This window comes from Heterocephalus glaber, unplaced genomic scaffold (genome assembly GCF_053883595.1).
Source record: "Heterocephalus glaber isolate CG9 unplaced genomic scaffold, H.glaber_assembly_v1.0 deba00001497, whole genome shotgun sequence".
NCBI lineage: Eukaryota > Metazoa > Chordata > Mammalia > Rodentia > Bathyergidae > Heterocephalus > Heterocephalus glaber.
In genome coordinates this window covers 17,247,777-17,273,862 of record NW_028258320.1, presented here as the reverse complement: position 1 = coordinate 17,273,862, position 26,086 = coordinate 17,247,777, and the positions used below count along the sequence as shown (strand labels likewise).

At 53.6% G+C, this 26,086-nt stretch overlaps 1 protein-coding gene across 12 annotated transcripts in view; it reads left to right on the top strand.

Moving 5' to 3' along the window:
- Pald1 (phosphatase domain containing paladin 1) overlaps positions 1-23,662 on the top strand; it is an 85,311-nt gene extending 61,649 nt beyond the window's left edge. For all 12 annotated transcript variants that reach the window (XM_087184735.1, XM_087184738.1, XM_087184731.1 and 9 more), the window contains 3 exons: positions 2,845-2,985; positions 19,991-20,146; positions 21,751-23,662. In XM_087184735.1, the coding sequence (XP_087040861.1) occupies positions 2,845-2,985; positions 19,991-20,146; positions 21,751-21,903 (450 nt within the window). In that variant the 3' untranslated portion in view covers positions 21,904-23,662. The remainder of the gene's footprint in view (positions 1-2,844; positions 2,986-19,990; positions 20,147-21,750) is intronic.
- Positions 23,663-26,086: the final 2,424 nt, after the last annotated feature.

Below are 26,086 nucleotides of genomic sequence, written 5' to 3'. Positions count from 1 at the left end.
TCAGGGCGTTGGCTGGACGGCTACCACCCTTTCACGTTCACTCATTGTGTGTCATGCACTTACGTCATCTCAGACACCCTGTGAGGAGGTGGCACATCCCCACAGAGTTGGCATGTGGCTGGCTGGCAGTAACATCAGGGTCAGCTGCTGCCCACCTGGCCAACTGTGCTGTGTGTCCCTGGCCTTCCCTCCCTGCAGTTCTATTGCCCTGACCTCCATGTGGCTCCTCAAACTCGCACCAATCCTCCTGCCTCAGCCTGCTGAGTGCTGGGATTACAGCCAGGCCTCCTTCTAACTCATCTTGTAAAACAGAAATCTTGTAGCCATTAAACAATAACTCCCCATTACTCCTCCTCCTCCCAGTTCCTGGTGACCACTGTCATCAGTTCTAAGGGCCCAGGGTGCTCCTGGGGGGCCCAGCACAGGAGAGGATGGCACTTGTATACACTTCTAGCATAAATTAGACCCTTACCCTACACCACACCCAAAAACTAACTCAAAATGGGTCAAACATCTGAATGTAAGAGTTAACCCTACAGAGATGTTAGAATGAGATGCAGAAGAGCTCTATGACTTTGGACTTGACAGTGATTTCTTGGATATAAGAAAACAAAACTCAGGCAACAAAAGCAAAACCAGACAAGTCCAATTCCTTCAAAGTTAAAGATTCGAGAGTGTGCTGGGGAGGTGGGAGGGCGGGGGGCCAAGTGTGCAGAAGGGCTCTGGGAAGGCTTGGGAGCTGGGCAAGGCTGTGATTGGCTGGAATAGAAGGGGGCTGAGAGGGACCCGGATTGTGAGGGCCCTGTAGGGTCACACCAGGTGTTTGACCTTGACCTTGAGGCCAACAAGGCAGCAGATGAGGTTGTGATGAGGCTGTCCATCCAGGGGCTCCGGCGGGCAGTCGCGTGGAGTAGAGGGCTGGGAAGGAGGGAGGCAGGAGCCGAGAGGAGGGGGCAGTGGTGTGAAAGGTCTTGGAGGCCCCTGAACATGGGGCAGGGAGTACACTCAGGCTGACCCCAGGTTTCTGGCTCCGTGGTGGTGAAGGGCACAGAGATGCAGAATTCAGAGGGGGAGCAGCTTCACGTTAGAGGCTAGGAGTTGGATTTCAGGATTTCACAGCTTTCCTCCACGAGACCTGCACAGAGTCCAGTCTGGGTGCGTGGGTGGGCCCTGCCCCTCCCCCTCCCCCTCCCCCTCCCACCCCCTTCCACTCCCACTCCCACTCCCACACCCCAAGCTGGACCAGCCACTCGTGCCCTTCAGGGTGCTGGGTTCTTTTCTTTTTCCTTTTTTTTGGTACCAGGGATTGAACTCAGGACCTTGCGCTTGCCAGGCAGGCACTGTGCCGCTGAGCTAAATCCCCGGCCCTAGGCTGCTGGGTTCTTGCCTCCCACCTGGCCGCCACTCCAAGACTGCCAGCCTTGAGAAAAGGCCCCGGTGGGTCAGCCCTCCCTGGGGTGGGGCCCGGCATGCATGCGAAGGGGGCTGGTCAGCCAGGTATCTGCTTCCTTCCTGTGTGGAGGATTATGGGTAACCAGCAGGTGGTGTAGACAGCTCCTGCCCAGTGGGCACAGACGTGAAGACCAGCTCAGTATGAGAAGGTGGCTGTGGGCTCTGGAAGGACAGAGCAGGGTATTGGGTGGGCTCTGGGAGGGCGCAGGGGTGAGGCGATATGGGGGCTGGTAGACCCAGGGAAGGTCTGGATTTTACACAGAATGGGAGGGAGCCACTGGGAGAGAGACGCCCAGGAATGACATGGATGTGACATGCTCAGGTTTATACTTCCCTAAGGCCTCTCTGGCCCCAGGCAGGGCTGAGTGAAGTCACCCGATGGAGCTGTGGAGAATGCAATGTAGGCAGAATCCAAAGGGCATGGTTGGGAGGGTTGAGGGAAAAACCCTGCCCATGTGCCACACGGGCTTCTGTTTTCCCAGGGACGCTTATATCAGGCCATGCTGGGCTGCCTAGAGCCGGGGGTCCCCATAGCGTTGAGGGCGGAGGGCTGGGAGGACCCCAGCATGGCTTTGTCACGTCTCACCTCCCCAGCTCCACCATGTGGCAGCCCCTCCTTGTATAGAGCTGGGTGAGGGTTCATCTGAAGTCAGGTTTCTTCTGGAGAAGGAATAAATGCCTTGGGTTGGCCTCACAGGGTCTTGCTTTATGGGGTTGTTTCATATCCACCACACAAAGCATACGAGACAGCAATTGGAATCACACTCATGCATTTATTATGTCTTGAACACTTTTTTTTTTTGGTGCCGGGGATCGAATTCAGGACCTTGTGCTTTCAAGGTAGGCGGTGGCACCACTGAGCTAAATCCCTGGCCCTTGAACACTTTTAAGTGTTAACACTCTCATGTTGTGTAGTAGAAGTGCTTCCACTCCTTGCACCTGGGCCCCCCTGGCAGGACTACTTATCCTCTGACAACTTAGGTCAAGGGTCCCTGTTTTCCTGGTAACTTTGGTAGAGTGCTGTGAAAGATTGGAAACTCAAGTATGTAGCATATGTGACCATAGATTATGAATTGCATGGTACTTAGGCAATAGCTTATCCACACTCACCAGTATTAGCCCATGACAACCTTTTTGGGAAGATTTGCCTCCAGGTTTGGAGCTTGAAAGTCACTGGAATAACTGAAAAAGTTGCAGTATGTGCTTAAGATTTTCAGTTGTACATTAAGAATTGTGTACAACTGGAAATGTCTGTGTCACCAGTAAAATCTTAGCAATGAAAGAAATAAAAAGCACATTGGGGGCCCAGCCTGGGAGATGTCCAGGAACCCCTTGCCCCCTTACTGACCCCCAGTGGCTTCCTGGCCACTCATCCCCCTCCTCTTGCTATAGGTAGTGATGAAGGTGGTGCAGCTGCTGCCCGACGGGCACCGTGTGAAGAAGGAGGTGGACGCAGCACTGGACACAGTCAGCGAGACCATGACACCCATGCACTACCACCTGCGGGAAATCATCATCTGCACCTACCGCCAGGTGAGCCCCACCCTGTCCAGGTGCGTTGCAGATGTGCCCTGCCCAGGCTGTGGTTGGTGTGAGTTTGAGGTGGCCAGGGGTCCCATGGCCCCCTCCATTGCTCTTGGTCACTTTCCACCTCTGGGAAGTGGAGGTGATCTCTGAAATGGAAATGTTCCTGGCCCAAAGCACTCCCACCTGTTTCTGCACAAGATGTGGGCAGGGTGATGCAAAATGTGCTTCATACCTGGTGTTGCCCTGGGACCAAGCAAGGATGTGGCCAATCAGTATGAACACCTGAGAGCCCTGTAGTGCCAGGTGGTGCCCTCTAGTTTGTGGATCATGGGAACCTAGTGTCCTGAGCAGGAGTCAGGTGGGTTTCTGGGGCCTCAGGCCCTGGGAGCAGCTGATTGACAGTCAGCAGGGATGCAGTTCAATATTGAACAGGTGATGCTGCCCCATCCCCAGGACACAGAAGGCCTGTGCTGCTCTGGGAGTAGCCTGGCCCCATTTGGACTTTTTGGGTTTGTTCAGTTAAAAGTTACTTTTGAATAACTCAGTTGTAAAAAATATGATTTTCATAATGGCCCAGATTTCATGTAAAAATATGGGTTTTGAGCCTACCTGGAAAGAGTGTGCCCTGTTGTCTGCCCTGGTCCCCGCTCCTTGCTCTGTCACCCTTGTCCCCTCCCCCGCCTGGAGTTGGTGTGGCCCTTGGAGTTTGTGTCTCAGGTCTGTGGGTGGAGCTGCTGGCCTGCCCACTTCTGCTCTTCTCTGGCCCTGTGAATTTGGTTGGCCGGCATGACAGAGGGGGTGCTGGGGAGCGGGTGGGTAGGGTGACGTAGCACTCCCAGGGTGACGAGAGAGGGCAGTGTGTGCCCATCTGTGTTCTCTGCTGCTGCCTAGTGGTTCTCGGGGACAGCTTTTGCCTGTGGCCCTTGCAGGAAGGCAGCCTGCCGCACACCAGCCCATGTTCAGCATGCAGGCCGGCATCCATCGGTGGAATGATGCATCCTGGCAGCCTTTGCTCATGACCAGGGGTCTAGCCCAGGTGGTGGCAAAGGGTGGTGCCTAGCTGGAGGTAGGCAAGGGATGGGGGCCAGACTGTGTCCAAGATCAGAGGTCGGCTGGGAGAGGCGTTTGTCTAGTAAAAGGCAGCCATATGTCCAGAGGGGAGGTCCTAAGGAGCTTTGTGCTCTTGGAAAGGTAGTTTCCTTTCTCTGGAGCCTATAGTTGACTGTGGCCTGCCTCCCACTCACTGTGGTCTTGTATGTTGCCACCAGGTGGCAGCACGGAGCCAAGAGAGTACAGAACTGAAACTTCCTGTTTGCAGTTGGAGGCTCAGGAAGTGGAAAAAGTGCTTCAAAGCACCATAACCCCCACCATGCTGGCCAGGCCTGGGCAGAGGCCTTTTCTTTGCATTCCACAGCTGACAGGGCCTCCCTCCTGGTGCACACAGCAGGGAGCAGAGAGCATTGCAGGCTGAGCTGGGGGCGGGGGGTGTGGTGTGGTGTGGTGTGGTGTGTGGAGTGCCATGAAGCTGGCCTGAAACAGTCCTGACAGAAGAGAGCCAAGGAGGCTGTCTAGGCCTGAGGGGCTTCAGGAGCTAAGGCCAGGAGGCTGAAGGTGCAGAATGAGTTTGGAGGGAGTGAAGATGGCCTGGTACCTGCAGTTTCATCAGAGGTCCTTAGGGAGGAGGCTGGAGGGTCAGCTGGCCCTACTCTGAGCAGAGGGCAGGAGGGTGGGAGGGTGGTGTGGCCGCAGCTGAGGCAGTACAGACTGTTTTTAGTGGGAAGGAGGAGGCTGAACCAGTTGAGGACCTTCACCACCCCCACCAGGCCACCCACTCCACTCGAGGCCAAGGTGGTGCAGACTTTTCTGTAGAAAGTTGGGAATCCCTCAGCCCCATTCCTGGGCCCCTAATGGGTCCAGAGGCAGATTTGAGTCAAGACCCAGTGTGGCCACCAGGTGGCCCCAGGAGCTGAGTGTGGGTCAAATTTAAGTGCAAAGGCCTGAGATAGCTCCTGGTGTCCTGTTCTCACCCTGCCTGCCCATGAAGTTAACCTGGTGTTCAGTGCATTCCCTGCCTGAGCACCATTCCCAGAGTCTGATCTGCTGGGTCTGCTGTGGGGCAGGCTCATGGGTCTTGTTTTTAAAGCTTCCTTGGTGGGGGGGGGGGGTGGCCCGTGGCTGTAATCCCAGCACTCAGCAGGCTGAGGCAGGAGGATCACTTCAAGTTTTGAGGCCAGCGTGGGCTCCACAGTGAGTTCAAGGCCAGCCTGAGCTACACAGTGAGATCCTGTCTCAAAAATAAAAACAAAACAAAACAAAAAGCTGCATAGGTGACTAATGCACTTCCAAGGTTGAGAACCACAGACCTATATAAGGGTCCCCAACTTTAGTGAGCCTGAGACTTCTCTGGCAGACTTGGTATGGCTGAGCCCGGGGCAGCATTCTTGATGGCAGGACTGGATACTGATGGATCCCAGATGCTGTTGCTCTTGGCTGGGGGCCTGTGGCACTAGTGTCTCATCCTCTCTCTCTGTAACAACAGCTTCATTGAGATGCAACTCACATTCCACACAATGCACTTGTATACAGGGCTAGCCAGGCATGCTGGTGCATACCTGTAATCCCAGCACTAGGGTGGCTGAGGCAGGAGGATTACTGTGAATTTGAGGCCAGCCTGGGCTACATTGTGAGTTCAAGGCCAGCCTAAACTACAAAATGAGACCCTATCTCAAAAACCAAACAAACAAACAAACAAACAATACAGGGTTAGGGATGTCGCTGAATGGTAGAGTGCTTGTCAATCCCCAGTATGCAAAAGAAAAAAGTTATAGTTCCATGTGTTTTAGTACATTCAGTATTGTGGAGCCATCACTACCATCAAGTTTAAAACATTTTCATCACCCTCAAAAGAAACCTCACATCCAATGGTAGTCATTTCCCTTCTCCCAGCCTCTGACAACTATAGATCTACTTTCAGTCTCCATGGATTTGCCTGTTCTATTTGGGTTTCTATGGAGACTGCAGGACATATTGAATGCATTTCATGTAGGTGGAATCATAATATGTGGTCCTTTGGCATTGTGTTTTAAGGGTTCATCTGCTGGGGCATGCATCAGTACTTCATTCCTTTTTATTGCTGACTAATCTTCTGAATGGACATGACACGTTCTGTTCAGTGCCTCTCTAGCTCAGGGACATTTGGGTGGTTTCCATTTCTTGGGTGTTGCACAAAGGCAGCCATGAACCTTTGTGTCTATGTTTTGTGTGGGCATGTTTTTACTTCCCCTGGGGGTCTGCCTGTGTAATAGGAAAGGCATTATCTGGTGTTTCTCCTCTGTGCTCACAGCACAGCAGTTCACATGAGACAGCAGTTGTGGGGACTTCTCCCCACCTACCAAGCAAGCTATGCTTCAGCAGCCGACATAGGCTGGGTGGGTGTCCCTTACTCCCATTCAGTTCTGGTCCTTTCCACCTGGAGATGCTGCCACACCCCCCAGCTTGAGGGTTCAGTCCCCACAACAGCACCCCTCACCCTTCAGATGCCAGCTGCAAGCCCCAGATGGTTTTACCCATGCTTCAGATCAACAGGCTATAAGTAGGGATCCCCATAACCCCCTCCTTAGGCTCAGTTAATTTGCTGAAGCGGCTCACAGGACTCAGGGAAACACTTATCATACTAGCTTATTATAAAGGGTATTTTAAAGGATGCCGAAGAGGAGATGTGCAGGGTGAGAACTGAGAGGAGGGGTGCACCTCCTGCCAGGAGCCACCTCCACCCTGCAAACTCTGCACCCTCTCCTCTTGGGCTTTTTGGTGACTTCATTGTGCAGGTGTGATTGCTGCTAGGTGGGTGGGGACACCCGGTGAGGCCTGTCTGTCCACCATTCTCCCTGGCCTCTGTGCGACTTTCCTCCCTCCAGGGAACAGGGCAGGCAAGGCCCCTCTACATGTGGGGGGTTGTATCACCTGCTGTCTATCAAGGGTAGGCTAGGGAATTTCATTATGGGAAGTTTATAGACATTCTACAGCCCTTGGGGAAGAAGCTCTCGTTTCTATGGCCACCTTAGGGAGGGAGTTACAAGCCAGGAGCTGTGTATGGAAACCGAAAAGCATACATCATAACATTTCAACCTAGGAGTGGACTTGCTGGATCACATGGCAGTTGTAAATTTAACCTTTGAGAATTTGCTTTCCAGTTTGTTTTCCAGAGTGGCTACTCTGTTTTCCATTCCTACCAGCAATGTGTGGAAGTTCTCAGTTCTCTTTGTTCTTGCAGACCCTGGTTACCATCTTTCTTTTTGGTTCTTGCCACATTATTGGGTGTGAAATGGTAATGCATCATGGTTTTGGTTTACATTTCCCTCTTTTTTTTTTTTTTGGTACCGGGGATCAAACTTGGGACCTTGTGCTTGCGCAGCAGGCACCAGAACCACTGAGCTAAACCCCTGGCCCTACATTTCTCTCTTGACTAATCATGTCCAGCATCTTTTTATGAGTTTGTTGGCCATTCTTGTATCTTTATTGGAGAATTATGTGTTGCCATTGGGAGAATTGCCCACTTTTAGTTGTTCTTATTGTCTTTTTATTACGGATTCATAAACACTCTTTGTATAGTTTAGATGTTCTTATGTTTTTTGGACATGTCTCTCATCAGATTATTCATTTGCAGAATTTCTCCCCATTCTGTGAGTGATCTTCACTAGCTTAATAATGTCATTTGGAGGGCCGGGGATTTAGGTAAGTGATTCCGCCACCCACCTTGCAAGCACAAGGTCCCGAGTTCAATTGCCGGTAACCCCCCCCCAAAGTCATTTGATGAACGAAAGATTTTGATTTTGATAAGCCCAACATCAGTTTTTTCTTTGTTGCTTGCACTTTAGTGTGGTGCCTCCTCTATGGCCATGAAGATTTAGGTCTCTTAGTGGTGGCCAATTTTATGTATCTGCTTGGCTCAGCCACAGTACCCAGAGATATAGTCAAACATTAGTCTAGATATTTCTGTTAAAGTATTTTTTAGTTGAGATTAATACTTAAGTTAGTCGACTTTGAGTAAAGCAGATTATCCTCCGTCATGCAGGTGGATCTCACCCAGTCACATAATTTTTACAATTCATTTTATTGGATTACAGCATATTACATTAATTTGATTTTCAGATGTTAAACCAGCCTTGAATTCCTGGGATAAATGCATCTTAAATCATGATGTTGTACTTTTTTATGTTGTTGGATTTGGTTTGCTTGTGTTTTGTTGAGCATTTTTGTATTTATATTCATGAACAATAGTGGCCTGTGTTTTTCCTTCTCATGGTGCTTGTGTTTGATGAAAATATTTTTATAGTAGGGATTTCTGAAACTTCCCTGGGATAGCACAGGGATGAGAGATCAGGCTTGACCATGGGAGCACCTGGGATTAAGGCTCTCCCCAAAGCATCGGCTGCCCAGATTCTTTGCCTGTACCATGGGATGATAATGGCCCTGGTGTACTGGGGGGGTGGGGGTGGGTAGAGGAGGGGCCGCATACCTCACACTGTGTGATTGTCATTCTGCCCATCTGAGTGGGGAGTGATGGTGGGCGGAGTCACAGTCATGCCGGTGTCCAGCCCAGAAGGCTCCTCTCGGTCCCTGCCCCAGCTTGGGCAGTAGTCCTGTGTGTGGCCCACATACCACAGCACAGTGTCCCCAACACTCCCCAGGATGCAGTCAGCTTCCCCTACCCAGATCTGGGGGCCCAGCAAGAAGGAAGTGACTGACTTTCCCACCAGGCTAGGGGTTCATGTTTCCAGGAGGCATTGCTTGTTTGCTGCTGTAGCCCAGGTTCAGGTCTCGGCCATGGGTACCCCTGTGAAGCCAGGCAGGATAAAGTGTCCTTGGGCCCAGCCTCTGCTGATGTCCTCTTGGCCTGTGAACATCACCAGCATTGACCCTCTGCTGTGGGGCCGTCTCCCTGTGGTACACCGTGTGGTTTTGCTCTTACTACAGCTGTCTGGGCCGGGGCTCGAGGAGGACAACAGACCTGGCATTGGGGTAGGATCATTTGGAGGTCCTCTTTTGAGGCTTTCAACTTAATTCAGGTGCCATCATTTGCAAGGAGGAAAGGCAATTCTGTTTTACAGTTCTGGTTATAAGTGACTTAGAAGCATGGATCTTAGAGGTCATCTAGCCACAGACTTGTGGAAGTGCGAGTGGAGAACAGGCAGTGACTGAACGGTTCCTCATCCAGTCCTTGGGATTCCACAGGCCAATCTTGAAAAAGGAAAAGGCCCTTTCTAGGGTTGCCAATATGTAATTTTGTTCAACATATCTATTTTAAAGAAAGGAAGGAAACAAAAATTTAAAACCCCAGCTACTTCCTAATATGGTTGGGATTTCGTAAAAGAAAGGATATTTTAGTACCAGAAATGTTAGAAAGGATGTCATCTCAGAGGACAACTTGAAAAGATTTCTAATTTCCTGTGGCTCCCCAAGGGTTCAGGTTTGAGGATTGCAGCTTTTGGCAACCAGGTTGCTGTGTGCTTTAGACAGCAAGTCAGAATGCTTCTTCCAAGGTCCCCCACATGTCCTCGCCTGTCCCAGCGTGGCCCTGTGTCCTGCCTGCGGTCAGAGTGATCTGATCTGTCCCAGCTTTGTCCAGGATAGAAGGGGCCTTTGGCCAGCTCTGTGCATGCATGTGCCGGAGGGGGACTCTGTTGAACAACTCTGAAATGCAAAAGCACAGTTTCTCTGCACTGTGGGAACGTGTGGGGTCAGAGTGGACATTGGAGTGGACTTTATTATGGCTGACAAGGCCCTGTGCCAAGCCACAGGCAGATGGGAAGGAGGCAGGTGAGGTTGTCCCGAGCTGACAGGTGGAGGAATGCAGACATGGCATGGAGGGACCTGGGTTCTGGCACAGCTTCTTTTGCCTCTGACAGCCTGTGTCCCCCATTTCCTCCCAAGGGGTCGTGTGTTGGGGGACTGTATGCATAGGTCAGGCAACTCAGGATGTGCTATCGGGGCAGTGGTCTGCTCCCCCTCCTAGCTTCACAGTGCCCTTGGGGCCCTGAAGTTCCAGTGTTACTCAGGGAAGTCTGGGCCCTCTCTTTATAGAAGAGGCCATTGGGCCCGGAGGGGAAGGGTGGCTTGCTCAAGTTCTGCATGAGTTGGGATGAGAAGCAAAGGCCCTCACTCCCAGTCTGACTTCGTCCTGGATCCAGTCTGACTCTCCCCTTGACCTGAGAGTCTCATGGGTGCAGGGCAGCTGGCCCCTCCCTGGTGGACTGCTCCTCTGGAAATTGGCAGTTGTGTCTGGCTGTTTATTTAAACCCTTGCTTTCTGGTTTCAAACCAGAAGTTCCCAGGTGACCCCCAGGGGGTCTACAGTTAATCTGCACAGAGTGGATCAGGGTGCTGGATGTGCAGGGGGCAGCTGGTCAGCCTGTTCAGACCCCTCAGAGCCGCTGCGTGGAAGTGGACCCAGGCCCATCTGTGGACATTCTGGGTCTGTGCATGGGTGTCCATCAGAGCTCTGCTCCCAAGAGAGCACCGCCCTGGAAGTCTGAAACCCTCCACAGCAAGTGGCCACTTGCCTTCTTGCCCTGTACCGCTAGGCCCCCAAATGGTGGATTTCCCTTTCCTGGCCCCCTGTCAGCTTCATCAGTCAGTCTACACTTTAATAATAAGCAATTAAGAACCCAGCTCCTCATGCTGCTGCTGTGCCTGGATCCTGACAGGGCAGGGCAGGGCAGGGCAGGGAGGTTCCCTCGTCTCTGGGCATGGGTGACTGTCGTGTTTGTGAAGGGCCTTTGTGGCATTGTGGTTTCTGTTCATAGAACACGCAGCCAAGTGGCAATGCCACTTCAGTTTCTCTGAACATGGGGGGGCCCTTCTGAGGGTTTCCTGCCATTTTAGGGGAATGATGGAAACATCGTAGTATACATTGCTTTTTCATCTGCCTGGGTTATTTCTGAAGGCCAGCACTTAGTAGAATAAATTGTGTTGGAAAGTAGAAACTTTAACCAAAAAATTGGAATCTTTCAAATGGAAAACCTCAGAGTGGAGAGCAGACTTTTTTGAGCCCTGTGTGCTCACCTCCCAGCCTCCGGAAGCCCCAGCCAAGGCCAGTTTAATTTCAGTTAGGGCTGACTTCCTCCTGGATCACTCCACAGCAAGTGCCAGTCCTTGAGGCGCTTCCTCTGTAAAGACTTCAGCTCACGTCCCTAAAGAAGGTAATCATAACACCAGTGTCACACCTAAAATAACTAACAGTCATTTCTTGTCCTTAGATATCAAGGTTGTGTTTAGGTTAGCACACTGCTCTCACGCAGTCTTTTTGCCCGTGGTTTAGAATCCAAACAAGAGCCACCTGTCACAGTGGACTGATTGGTCCTTGAGGCTCATTCATTTACTTGGGCTGGGGATGGAACCCGGGGCTTTCTGCATGCTAGGCAACCACTGAGCCCAACCACTGAGCTGCACCTCCAGCCCAAGGCTCTTTTAATCTTTTTTCTTCCTGAGTTATATTTTTTGGGGAAAGCTGGTTGTCCTACTGGGCTTCTCAAAGCCAGTCTTGCCAGTTGTGTCCTTGGGGTTAAGCTGGCCTGCATCTCCTATAAAGAGGAGTCACAGCTTGATCACATTCTGGCCCAGCCTTTGGCCGGAATAGTGATGGGTGGTATGCTGTGCTGCCATCTGGCCTGAGAGGTCCTGTCACCTCCCTTGCTATGGCATCCGTGAGGTGCATTACTTGGATTCCTTCTTTCACTTGCAATTTGCAGAATAGTGATCTGCCAGTTTCTCATTCCCTCTGCATTAATGGCAGCAATTCCAGAAATAGAGACCTCCCTCAGTGCAGTGGGTCCAAAGGCAGGTGCTTGAGGCTTTTCTTGATTTGCTCATCTTCAGAGGCTGGGTTGGTTTTGGAGGTGCTTGTCTAAACCCCAGGGGAAAGGTGTTGGATTGCCTGACAGTCCTCTGGAGTCGGGTGGAATTGGAGTCTCTGAGGAAGGTCTGGGTGACTGGAGTGGGTAGGCAGGGAGCAAGGTGAGGCTGGAAGTTGCTAGAGACCGGTGCTGGCAGCCAGGGGCTCCAGGCCCACGGGGTCCTTCCATCTTCACAACCCAGAACCAGCCCGAGAGGTGGTGGCACTAAACTTGCACAGTATTTTCCATTGGGACAGGCTGTCCCTAGTGTGACAGTCTTGTCCCTTCTCAGACTGTCCCAAGCTACTTGGCCTTGAGGGCTGCAGCCCACAGTGGTTCCTCTTCATGTTCCACAGTGTTAATGAGGTTACGTCAAGGCCTGGTTACCCCATGTGTTTGAGGGAGCCAGAATGCTCAGAAAATTTTAAGAACTGCCTCAAACAGAAAAATAGGAAGACAGACAGACAGACAGAAAACAAACCTTTTGAACTAAGGTACTTCATGAAGTGGGGTGGATATGAGAAGGCCAGCCCCAGGCTGAGGAGACCCCAAGATGGCTACCAGCCACAGGGTGCCACCATCCAGTGAATTAGTTGTTTCTTGTTGGGCTTGGAAAGGGAAAATATTTGTGACAGAAATCAAGGTCAGGACTCTTCGAGGAAGCCCTGCTAGAATCATTAATGCCAGTGGCACTTTCCTTTGGCCTTGGCTAGTGTTGTTAATTCTCAGTGCTCTGTATTTAAAATAGTCTACTATATCTCCCATCCTCCCTCCTGAGTGAGTTTGGAGAAAAGCTGAAGTAAAAGTGGCAGCACTAAGGGAAGCAGCATGTCCTTTGGTCTCAGATTGAGATTTTGTAAATAAAGTACTGTTTGAACTTTGAGCAGTGTTTTTTGAGTTTTCTAAGAATGTACACTGTGTTTTCTTTGTTCCTCAGAGGTGAAGAGATCAGGGTGGGTTTTGTAAGAACCATTTGACTGAGGATGAAGCTGAGGCCTAAGGAAGTTTTGTGCCTGACTGGGGGCAGGACCAGAACCTGGCTCCCAACACTTCGGCCTGAATTTGTTTCCCTCTGTAGTGGCAGCCTTGGCCTAAGGGGCAATTTTTTTTTTTTTTGTACTGGGGATCCAACTCGGGTCCTTGCACTTGTACAGCAGGCGGTGAAACCACTGAGCTAAATCTCCGGCCCCATAAGGGGCAATTTTGCAGTAGTAGAAAGAGGAAGCATTGTTGAGAAAGTCCCAGGCACCATTGTGTCCACTGCCTGGGTGTTGAGTAGGTCCATAAACTGAAGAGCTGTTGGGGGGTTCAGCACAGCAACCCAAGGACTGAGGTCATTTCCTAAGGAAATAATAAAGTGAGACAGCTCTGGGCCTGGGCTTTGGGCGGGTTTTTCTCAACCTCCCAAAGACTCTGGCGTGGCCAAAATTGTTCTCTGGAGACATCATTCCAATGGGCAATGTGTCTCCAGGGCCCAGCCTGTGCAATTAGAGCAGCCCTGGAATGCCACCAACTGTCACATAAAATGTGACTGAAGGAAGGGCCACTTCCTCTGGCTCTTTCACACCCAGCCCAGAAGAGAGCTCAGAATAGCGCTGGTGGGTTAGCATGACTGTGGGAATGGAGTGTGTGAGTGTGTGTGAGTGCACGTGTGCTTTTGCACGAGTATGTATATGCGTGTGTTCAGGGCACTTGCCGTTGGCAGCTAGGACCCCTCACCTCCCTTCCCATTCCCATTCCCTAGGCTGAAACCATTTCCTCCCTGCTGGGGACTTTGCTGTTCTAGTTAATGACAGACCTCACCGAGCACCTCAAGTGTGCAGGGCTGGCTCCTTTCCTTTCCTTTTTTGTTCTTATCCTTCCTTCCTTTTTCTTTCTCTCTCCCTCTCTTTTTTTGTGGTTCTGGGGATTGAACCCAGGGCTTTGTGCACACTAGGCAAGCATTCTACCACTGAGCTACATCCTCAGCCCTTTTAAAATTTTATTTATTTATTTATTTATCTATCTATCTATGTATTTATTTATTTATTTTGGTACCGGGGATCGAACTCAGGTCCTTGCGCTTGCAGGGTAGGCAGTGGAACCACTGAGCTAGATCCCCAGCCCCTTAAATTTTATTTTGAGATAGGGCTTGTTAAGTTGTCTAGGCTGGTCTTGAACTTGCAGTCCTCCTGCCTCAGCCTCCCTAATAGCTGGGACTACAGGTATGCACCACTACATCAGGCTTCTAGGTGAACACTGTAAGACAGAGTTTTCAGTGGTTTGGGGGAGGATTCAGCCTCAATTCCAGCATCTCTCACCCCTGAGTCACCCTATCTGGTGTGACCGCTTCTCTGCTTGCTGTTGGGTGTGGTTGTCTCGGGGTGCTGTTCCTGGCCTGCCTGGGTTTCTGTCTTTCCATCTGTCACCGGAGGTCATTACCCTTGCTCTGTGTGGCTTGAGGGTGGTGGTGAGGACCAGCCTGGCACCACAGTGGATGGAAGTGGGTCGGAAGGGTGTGGTGGGCAGGTGGTCGTGTGTAGTGGCTGGGGGTGTTGTGAGGGGTGGGACTGTGTTTGGGCAGGAATCCCAGTGCCTGGCCCTGCAGGGCTGTCACACAGGGCCTGTGGAATGAATGGCAGGCCGAGAGGCCAAGCTTAGTTCCTTCACACCTTGGAAGTTCTAAACAGAACATGGTGGCTTTGGAAATTCGGTCACCTTCGTGGGCTGAGGGCCTTGTACTCCCTTCCAGGTCGGGTACAAAAAGCCTCCTGTGCTGCAGGCCCTGTGCCAGGCTGGCCTGAGGAGGGGCTCGAAGGGCCTTGGAGGGGCTCCCTCGGTGGTCCTGTCTGCCAGGGAGAGGGTGGAGTTGCAGTGGGCAGAGGGTGGGGTCTGCACTCTGGGACACTCCCCGAAGCCTCAGGCTCTGGCCATCTCTGAGTAGACCCTGTAGCCGAAAGCAGAGGTTACCAGGTCATGTTGCCTGCCACTCAGTGGGGGACACAGGGAAGCTCCCTGAACACAGAGTTTGGATGGCTTGGATGGACACCAACCTCAGCCTGGCCTCCTTTGCGCCCGGTTCTCCCTGGGGCTCTTTCCTTCCAGCCTGAGCCTTGTCCAGGACTTTAAGGACATGAGTGTCACTGGGCTGTGCCTTGCAGGAGTGGACAGGAGGCCTGGCTCCTGCTGAGGCTCTGCCGTCAGCTCTCTGGGTGACTGGCAGAGCTGGGGTGACTGTGGCAAATCTGTCACCCATTTGACCTCAGCCTCCCTTCCTGGAAAGCAAAGGGCTTGATGTAGATAACCCTGGGTGTCCTGCAAGGCTGGGTTTAAGGAAAGTGCTAATCAGTCACTGACACAACAGTTTATCACACATCTACTGAGTGTCAGGCACTGTGCTAGGTGCTGGAATGCCACACAAACAAGACACAGGCCCAAGTCTGGGCTGTAGTGACACAATGAACAAGCAGGCAAGTGAAAGTCATGGTGTCAGATAGCAATGTTTCTGTGGGAGGGAGTGAAGCAGTGAGGAGACAGGGAAGGGATGGGCTGAGAGGCTGCAGTGTTAAATAGGGTGGGCAGGTATACACCAGAAAGAGTAAGGGAGGGAGCCACGCTGGCATCTGGGGAAGAGGATGCCAGGCAGAGGACACAGCAGGTGCAAAGGCCCTGCGGTGGGTGATGGCTTTTGCTTTGGGGCTAGAGGGAGGGAGAGGAGAGGGAAGGGGAGGTTGGAGGCTGCAGGCTGGGAGGTGGACCTGGCAGGCCAAGTTGGGATTGCTTAGGTTCAGCCTCTGCTTCAAGTGCAGTTTTGAGCAGAGGTGCTGACTTATATTCCTCCTGTTCTCTGGGGCTATGTTGAGAATAGACAGCAGGTGGTGGAGTTGGGCTGTCACTGAGATGAAGGGAGCTTGGACCACAGAGGTGAGAGGCAGGTAGCCTCTGGGAGTGTTTCAGAGCTGTGGGTTCCCTGGTTGAGTGGATGTGGGGTTGAGGAGAGGGCTCAGGGTTTGGCCTGTGGAACTGGAAGGATGGATCTGCCACTGGGTTGGGGACACCAGGTTTGGGGGCACAATCAGTGTCACTGGAGCATGAGTGCAGGTGGCTGTGGGGAAGGGCGTGTGGGGTCCCAGCCTGTCTAAAATCTAGCTTCTGGGTTCCGCTGGAAGCCAGGTGTAGGAGATGATCTGGGGCTCATAGCCCTCGATGAGCTGCACACCTGCTGCCTACCAAGTTCTAATGCAAGCCCTTGGGGCTGGGGAGAAGTGGGCAATAGACCTGGTTACAACCCGGTGCCTGCCCCCCGGGTTTATCCTTGCACAGGGAGGCAGATCCTGGTGTGGCAGGGCCGTTGGAAACTCCAGGATGGAAGGCACCGTAGTGTTGAGTGAAGAGGTTTAGCCCAGGGCAGAGGAGGCCGACAGACTGAGGGGTGTGGGGCTGGAGTGCCCTGGGGAGGCTGTCCCAGGCCTGGGGAACAAGCAGGACAGGTCCAGGCCAGGCTGAGAGGAAGGGCATTCAGGAAGGAGGAACAGAGGCAGGGAGGGGGTGGGTATGACTGGTGAAGAGGCCAGGGTCCTGGGAAGAGCTTGGGTAGTGGAGTTCAGTCCCACCCCGGGAAGCTGTGCCTGGGTATTTACTTAACCTTGCTGAAGTGCATCTGCAAAATGAGATGTTCCATCAGATCAGGATGTGACATGCTCATTCGCCTTGCAGACTTAGCCTGGGAGGCTCCCTGCTTGTGCCTCAGTGGGCCTTCCTGGAGAGCCCCACTGGCAAAGCTGGGCTGGCAGCCATGGCAGGCAGACAAAGGTGTGAGAGGCCCGAAGTGCCTGAGCCCTGGCTGCCCCTCTGGGCCCCCTTCTATTTTAGGGCTCAGTCCACAGCTAATGACAGCCTGGCCTGCCAGGTCAGTACAAAACAGCTCCACTATTTTTATGCACAGGAGGTGGGTGGCCTGCCCTCCTCCCAGGCAGGGTGCAAATGGTATGTTTTTAAGGAAACCCAGATTGATAGGAAGGTGGGTCACTGTCTCGGGTCACTGTCTCAAATCACAGGTCTGGGATGGGGCAGGATGTGCCCAGGGGCCCGCTGGAGGGCCAGGCATGCTCTTTACACCGCAGTCTGAACTTAGAGGTGATTCTACCCTTGCCAGTAGAGCTTGGAAGGACTCACTCCACCTCTCCACCCCTAAATCCCTCACCCTAACCCTCACCCTGTCTCTTGGCACAGGCAGCCTCCGTCCCCACAGGAGTGGGCCACAGAGAGGACTGTGCTGCTGTGGCCAGGGCCAGGGCCAAGAGAGCCGAGGGCTTCCCATGTCCACGGGATGTCTCTTCTGAGCCTTTAATTGAAAGTGGTTTAAAATGGCTCTCAGTGGGACTGTGGGTGATGTTCTCTCCTTCTTTCTAAGAAAATATTTCTGAATAGGCTCCAGGCTGCAGGTTGGGAAAAGACAGTATAAAATCTTTTTATTTTTTCTCTTTTGGCCATTGCCCAATGTTCTAAGCAAAACCGATTGCTTTGAGTACCCGCTCAGTTAGTCCTTAAAACAATAAGCATCCTGGGCCCTGGGGATGTAGCTCAGTGGCACTGTACCTGTCTGGAAAGCACAAGGTCCTGAGTTCGATCCTGGTACTGGGGGAAAAAACCCCAAAACAATAAGCATCCTGCCCCTTCCTGCCAGGCATCCGTCAGCAAGTGAGGGTGGCAACGCCCAGCCTCAGAAGCGGCTCTGTGTCTGTGTCAGCAGGGTGAAACCTCAGCATGGCTTCCACACTATCCTGGTCCCACAAGCTCCTCTCCATTTGTCTGCCTTGGGTAGGGACCCTGGAGATGCAGGGTCTCTTCTAGACCATCTATCTGCCTCCTGTCTCCAGATATGAGTGGCCGCTTGTCCTTCCTGACCCACCTGGTGCCTGTCACCTCCCGCCCCTGCCCTTCCTCCATCTGTAATACAGCTCTTCTGGTAGCCTTACAGCCTGGGAGCCCAGGGCCATAAACTTGGGGACTGAGGCTTAACAGCAGAACCAGGACCAGAAACCACCTCCTGGGTCTCGTTGTCATCCAGGGAGTCAGAGCACTGTCCCTGGTCCCCTCAGCACTCCTGGCACTGCTCACGGTCCACCTTCCAGTTCTGCCTCCATCCCCAGGGCCCCTGGAGCTCCTTCGGGATAGGGGGATGGGCAGCTTATCCAGATGCCTTCTGCTCATGCAGCCCTGGGAGATTTGCTCCAAAGGCACAAGTGGGGGGCTAGGGACCCCAGATCCTATACTGGCCAGATCCGCTCCAGCTCTGATTCTTTTTTTATTTGTGGTGCTGGGGACTGAACCCAAGGGCTTGCCCATGCTAGGCAAGGGCCCTGCCACTGAGCTACACCCCAGCCCCATCTCTGATTCTTAGGGGTCTGGGCCATGTCAGATCTGGCATAGGGGGGACACACAGCACAGCAGCTGAGGAGGAGACACACTGAGGCCAGCCTTGTGTGCCTTCACAGGAAGGCTTCCAGCTGCGGCCCAGCTGTTGGGAGGCCAGCCCTACTGGCTCCTGGGGCTCACTGTGCCCTCCCACAGATGTTCCCAACTCCCTAGGGACTGCCCTGGTGCCACATTCCCCTCTTGGAACCAAGGGTGTTGCAGGGGGGCTGAGTGGAGGCCCGGGGAGGGGTGGGAGGAAGGTGAGGTGTGGCCTTCACCCTCCTGGCTCTCTCCTCGTGGGGAGAGGGCTGGGGGCTACATGGGCAGGACATCCACAGTGGGTTACAGGAGCAAAGTCTGGCACAGTGGCAGAGTAACCTATGGAGGAGGCCCTGTCGCCCAGCCTGCCCTCCTGAGCATGAGTCTCCCCTGACTGAAGCCATGGTGCTTCACCCTGGCCACCAGCCTTTAATGAGTCCCCCAGCCCCTTCTCATCTGATTGGACTGGGGTTGGCCCCAGCCTCTGTGATTTAAAGGTCCCATGCTTCTCATGGATAGGAAGGTCGTGAGCCCATTCTGAGGGTTAACTTCCTAGTGGCACTAGTTGCTTCCATAATTGAGTCCATTTCCCTTCCTGTCCCTCACATTCTCCTCCCAGCCAGGCCAGCTGGTCGTAGCCCCCACACTGGGCACTGTCCCGACCTCTGTGCTGCCCCATCTGGCACACATTCCCGCTGCCCAGGTCCACCAGGCCTTTGCGGCCCCTGCACACACGCACGCACGCACGCACACACACACACACATGCACACGCATACGCATGCACACTGGGTAGCCAGCCTCTAGTGGGCTTTGCTGGCCTCCTCCCTCATGTGGCCTGGACCATTCTCATGGAAAGGGTTGGGGTTGCTTGCTGCAAAGGCCGAGTCCCATATCTGCTCACCTGGCCAGGCACCTGGGCTCCCCCAACCCAGCTGCTTCATCTCTTGCTGCTCCTTGGGTCTGGGGACTTTCTTGCTCAGTTATGTGGCCCCAGCCTTGGAGAGGGCGGGTGTCTGAGGGCTCTCTGCTCAGCCCTTCCATCTCTGATCCCAACTGTTTACAAAACAAGCAAGGTCAGGTAGGGTACAGGGGGCCTTTTCCTTCCTAGTCAGGGGTGAGCCGACCCTCCTGGTGAGCCCAGGCTGAGAGGAGAGAGGAGGACACCAATGCTGCCTCCACAAGTCAGGGCCTGCTGCACACAGCCATACCAGGCCATGGTCAGAGCCTTTCTAACCCTCCTTGAGGGAGGCTGCAGGGGCAGGGAGGAGCCTGAGGCTTCCTTCTAGTCCTGGGAGCACTGGGCCACAGAGGAGATGTCCCCTCAAAGGGTGTCGAGAGTTGGCAAACGGTCTGTACGGCTGGGCTCTTGGTCCTGCCTCCCTAACGGCCTTTCCATGTTTGGGGGTCACGGAGCTTTCCTGTGGAGAGCTCGGTGTCGTCTGGCTGCCCCTTGGGAAGACGACCACAGCCACAGTTCCGGTGAGGAAATGGAGCCCTGGGGTAGCCAGGCAACTGCTTCCTCTCAGTAGGAATTGGGTGTCTGTCCCCTGGAGCCAGCAGACACGGTGGTCTTACCTGTGGCCGGGGGGTGGCATCATCTGGCCCATACTCAGGATAGTGAGGTATGCATGTCTGTGGGTAGTGAGGACTCCATGCTAACCCCAGTCTGTTCTGTCCTCCAGGCGAAAGCTGCCAAAGATGAGCAGGAGGCACGGAGACTGCAGCTTCGCAGCCTGCAGTACCTGGAGCGCTACATCTACCTGATCCTCTTCAATGCCTACCTCCACCTGGAGGAGGTGTGCTCCTGGCAGAGGCCCTTCAGCACCTGGATGTGGGAGGTGAGAGGCAGAGGCCAGGCAGGGGCCTTCCACCTGCTCCCGGTGTGTGCCTCGGGGGGCCCAGATGACAGGTGTTCCTGTGGGGTGGGAAGAGTGCTGTTCTTCAGGTTTGCATTTTGTTCAACTATGGGTCCTCAGCCTGGTGCCTGCACTTGGCAGGCAGGCAGATGAGCTGGCGCATCCCTGTCATCCCAGCCTTTTAGGAGGCTGAGGAGGAGGAAGGATTCCAAGTTTGAGCCCAGCCTGGGCAGCTTACAGAGGCCCTGTATCAAAATGAAAAATAGAAATTAAAAAAGGGCTGGGGGGCTGGGGATTTAGCTCAGTGCTTCCGCCGCCTGCCTCACAAGTGCAAGGACCCAAGTTCGATCCCCGGCACCAAAAATAAAATAAAATAAAATAAATAAATAAATAAATAAATATAAAAAAGGGTTGGGGATGTAGCTCAGTACGAAGGTCCTGGGCTCATTCCCAGTACTGCCAGAAGGAAAAAAGAAAAGCTTAATAGTTGAGTGAGTGAGTCAGTGAGTGAGAGAAGAAGCCCAGGAGTCTGTCAGGCTGGGTCCCTGGTCTGTAAGGGATGCCACTGCTGGCCTGGGCATTTCGTGCCTCTTCTGTCCAACCCTCATCTGTGCCCTGTGAGGGCTGAGGGCAAAGGCTGTGGTGCCCACCCTTGCCCCCTCCCAGCTGTGGCCTTCGACAAGCGGGTGGTCCCCAGGAGCCTGTTGTCCTCACCACTGAGGTGGAGATGATGTTAATAGCGTTGGTGTCACTCAGAGGTGGTGGGGATTGGGTGAAATGCACACGGTGCCCTCTGCCAGGCTTTTTCTGGCTGGGATGCCTTAGACGGCATGGCTGCTACTCCCCCAGAGGTTTAGTAACTTGCTCAAGGTCCTCTTCAGAGCTAGTTCACTGGCTCCCACGCCCACCTAGTTCTGGTCTGGGATGCCAGCCTCACCACTGGACCTCTTGCTGCCTCTCTATTTGGCCTTTCAGAATGGAGGGTGTGTGTTGCCGGGGACAGGAGAGAGGGACAAATCTGTCTCTTTATTCTAAGTAGCGGTGGCGTTTTCCCAGTCCCCCAGGATGGCAGGGAGAAGGGACAGGTTGCTGGTGGTTTGAGCTGGGGCTTCATGCTGGGTGCCCAGGGGAGGTGCAAGCTCACTGCCGGGGCTCAGCCCCACAGCCTGAACTTCTGGGCGAGGGGCTCAAGTTTGTTTGCTCCTGAGTCCCCACCGCCCTCCAGCCTCCCTTGGCCCCAGCTCTGCTGCTTGGGGCAGCCAGGCCAGTGCTCCCGGATCCCCATGGCTCCTCCACGTGGACCTGGACATTTGGGGCTGCTCTCTGCACGCTTGCAGCCCTCCTCCATGCAGCCCTGTGAGTACAGACCGTAATGCTGTGATAAGGAAACTGAGGCTCGGCGGAGTTAACAGATGAGCCCTCAGATTTTCTTCACTCGCTGAGCAAGCAGGAGGAGCTCTGGGCCCCAGACTCCCCCCTATGCTTCTGAGTCCAGTGAGGGGACCATGGCGTGCTAGAGGCCCAGCTGATACCCTCCTTCCACTGAAGCCTTGCCCTGTCTCTGTCCCCCCCCCCCCCCCCGCCAGGTGGCATCCAAGGCTGGAATCTATGAGATCCTCAACCAGCTGGGCTTCCCTGAGCTGGAGAGCACGGAGGACCAGCCCTTCTCCAGGCTTCGACACCGGTGGCAGGAGCGGAGCCTCGGGCCTGAGCCCTCAGCTGGCAGGGACTTCCTGTAGGGGTTTCCTCCTGCCCCTCTCCAGGTGCTCTTCACTGGCACCCGCCCAGGGAGCTGGCCTTGCAAAATCGACTCCCAGCTTCCTGGAGTGACTGGGTGGGGCAGGGAGCCTTTTGGAAAGAGCTTTGTCTAGGATCTGTAGCTGGCACAGCTATTCAGAGGCATGTGGACACCTCGAGGAGACCTGGTGTGGGCACCTTACAGACAGCTGGGGTTCGGCCTCCATCAGGCTCACACCCCAAGCTGCCAAGCAACTGACTGTCACTTCTGTCCTGTTCTCTCCCTCTCAAAGGTTCTTTTGGTCCAGCCAGTGTCAGTTTCCTTCCCTTTCTTCCTCTGGCTGCCCCACATTCTTTGTTCTTTTGCCCCACAGCACTGCCCTGGGGACCCTGGCTGCCTGAGGCTAGGGGGTTGATTACCTTAAAGGCAGCTTCACCCACTCTCTCTCCTGCCCTGCCCATCTCCAGCTGGGGAGACTGCAAGGATAACTTCCATGGCCAGGGCCTGGCTTTAGCCTCTCCTTCTTGTCCCCTCTCCCTTTCCCCTGGGGTAGCAGGATAATGGACGTCTGTGGGGAGCTGGAAACATCAGGGGGTCCTTCTTGGGGATTTAGACAGCACTTTCGGAAAGCATTTCTGAAGGCCGATGCAGCACTATGGAGGAAGAGCTCAGATTTCCCTGGAGCCTGGGCCAAGGTGCCAGGCAGCCCATCTTCCCTGCTCATTCTCCCAGCCCTGGTGGCCTAAGATGGTCCAGGAACCCCCCCCCCCCCCAGCAGGACCCAAAGGGTGGCTGAGTCAAGCTGGGTTGTTGGGGTGGCCCTTGTGAACGGTGGAATGTGAGAGACTGGGCGAAGGGTGGTGTGAGGGGATCCCCTGGATTCCAGGCCAGCCTTGTGGGGGATGGTTGAGCTTGAGCTTCTCCCCTGGGGGAGCATAAAGGCCAAACCCTGCTGAGTTATGGTCCCAGGATCACCTCTGTCCACGTTTGGGAAGGCTGTGGGGAGGGGCGGGAGACAAGCCTTGCAGCCAGCCCTTTGGGCCAGGGCTGGTGTTTGCTGAAACAGAGGGGTTGGGCAATGAAGAGCTTGTCTGCCCACCTGACTTCTGGGGCCAGGGAAACCTCTCTAGTTGGGCTCATGGATTTCTGCAGGAAGACAGAAGGATGTCGCCGGGTATGGTGGCACACACCTGTAATCTCAGCATTCTGGAGGCTGAGGCAGGAGGATTACTGTGAGTTCGAGGCCAGCCTGCGCTGTACAGTGGATTCAGGGCTAGCCTGAACTTTATAGTGAGACCCTGTCTCAAAAACCCAAAACAAAACTACAACAAAAAGACAGAAGGGTGTGTCATTCATTGGCTGGGATATTTGAAAGGGAGAGAAGAGACCTAAGTTGTTCACATTTACCCAGTGTTGGAAAATATTGGCCCTCTCAGCTGAATTCTTTTGCAAAACTACTGTATGTCTGCCACAACCTTTTCAGGTTTGTTTGTATTTGTGCTTGTATTCAAAGGTTTTAGTTTCTTTGCAGACAAGGTCTAGTGGAACTGGGAGGGATCCTTTGTATTCTCATGCTTGGCCCTGACTTTCAGCTGTGCTGGGACCACTGGCCAATCACTTCACCTCTCTGCCTCAGTTTCCCCATCTGTAAAATGGGAGAATAATACTTGCCTACCTACCTCACAGGGGTGTTGTGAGGAATCATTCATGACTTTTTTTTTTATAGAGCTTTTGAGCATTAAAAGCAGCTTAAATGTGAAGTATGCCTGCTGATTTCTGTTCAGCGTGAGACGGACCTTAGAGAATGGACACAAGTTAGGTTCCTGCTCCTTCAGAGCACAGAGAAGTGCCTGTAGCACTTCTGAATCTCAGAGCTGGAGGAATTTTGTGACATCCTTCTCCTTTCACATCCCCAGTCATGCCTTACTGTCTCACACTGGTTGCCCAAGGCTGCATTCTGAGCCCCTACTTTAATTCTATTTTTTTTTTTCCGTACCGGGGATCGAACTTGGGACCTTGCGCTTGTGAGGCAGGCGCCAGAACCACTGAGCTAAATCCCCAGCTGAGCCCCTACTTTAATAAAGTAACAAAAGTTGGTAATTCTCACTAAGCATGGAGAAATGCTATATCTAGGGAAAGTATATGGAGCAAAGTGGAATTTAGGGCATTTAAAAGTGGATGAACTGGGCCAGGGATTTAGCTCAGTGGCACTGTGCCCGCCTTGCAAATGCAAGGTCCTGAGTTCGATCCCCAGTACCAGGAAAAAAAAAAAAAAGTGGATGAACTTCAGGAAGCCTCCGCTTCCTTCTCTAACACCCATGGGCCCCATTTGGCTCATCAGGCCCCTGGTTGATCAAACACAGCTTGCATTGAGAGGGTGGTATGTAAGGAGCAATGGGCAAGGGAAGGAAAGCGCAGCCCTTGCAGTCTGTCTTGGCCACTTTCCCATCTCCGGTACACAATACGGACAACCACGACAAAGGAGTTGAGGTTTATTTTGGCTCACAGTTTCAGAAGTTTCAGTCCATGGTCAGCCAGCTCCAATGCAGAAACTGCATGGTGGAAGGACTAGGTGGAGAAATGCTGCTCACATCACGGTGTGCAGGAAGCAGAGAGTGAAGGGAGGAGCGAGGAGGGCAATCCATGCTTCCAGGCCTCACTCCCAGGCAGCCCCCTCTGACCAGGCCCCCCTCCTAACAGCCAATCACCACGAGCCGATCACCTTCCAAAGCCCCATCTCTGAGCACATGAGCGATCTGAACCTTAATACAGGCAAGGGGGAAAAGGCCTCTGGGGTGGAATTCTGAGGGTGGCCTGGCTGTTGTGAATAATACTGCAGTGGATGTGGAGTGCAGATATCTCCTCACCCTCCTGGCTTCGTATTTCTTGCATTTATACCCTTACATGGAATTGCTGTCCTATGATCACTTTATTTTCAATTTCCCGAGGCACCCCCACGCAGCTGGGCTTACATTCCCAGCCAGTGTGTGCGAGGCTCCCTGTTTCTGCACACGCTGGCTTTCACACTGGCATCTGGCAGGTGGGTGGTATCTCTCTGGCTTTAGGTTGAATTTCCCTGATGATTTGTGAGGTGCACACTGGCCATGTGTCTGTCTGATTTTAAGAAATGGCCATTCAGGTCTTCTGCCCCTGTTGGGCATATTTCAGATTTCGGATGAAGGATGCTCAAACTGTATTTTAATTGGTTTCCTCTTACAAAAAGCTGATCACCTGTCTGTCATTCACACAGGGAAGGTGGTTAGACACTGGCTAGCCTTATCAACTGCTAGCTTTATTCCCCTGTTCCCACTCCCACTCCCAGCTCTCTGGTGTTTAAAGTACTGTACTGTTTGCAACAAGATGAAATGAAACCAGGTGCTGCTGTGAGCAGAGCCGTGGGGTGGAGGTGGCGGGGCCTCCTCCCCAGTTTTGGCCCAGCTGCTAACCTGTGATGCACTTGGCCGGCAAGAGTGGCTCCACCTCCCTACCCTGGCATCCGGGCCAGGGACGCAAAGGCACAGGTGAGTCACCTTGGTCTCGAGCCTCCGTGTCCTCATGGCCAGTGGGGCTGGCACTCTGAGTAGGGTGGGCCTGGGGTCCAAGTGCAGGTGTGTGAGAAGCGCCTGCTGCACGGTCCGGGAGCAGCCGAGTTCCGTGGAGTCACTGAAGGAGTGACACTGGGAGTTAGCCTGGAGTAAGCAAGGAACAGGGATGTCAGGGTGGAGGCGCAGCGGGCTCCCAGGGCTGGAGAGGGCGCCGTGGGGAGGGTGTGTCTGCGCGTGTCCCCACCTTCCCAGGCCTGTGCTGGGCCATGTGGGCTCAGGCCTTGGGGAGCCAGGGATACAAAGACGCTGCTGAGAATCTTTGGTGAAGCCGTAGTGAGTGGTGAGGATTGGAGCGGGGGTTGGAAAGGATAAGTTAGGTGGTTTCCCAGAGGAAGCCAGCAGGGGGAGAGGCTTCTGCTCACCCACTGCCCACCGGGAAAGCAAGGCAGGGATTTCCGAGATCGGGTTAGGGCAGACAGCAGGGCTTCCAGGAGACCTGCCACTCCGGACAGAGCAGGCCTGTGGCAGGAAGCTGCAGGGTGACTTTCGTTCTGCAGTTGCTGGTAGCCCTGGCCACCCACCACGCCTTCCCTTTCTATGAAACAGCAGACTTATCCTTGTCCCTTTTGCCTCTAGGCT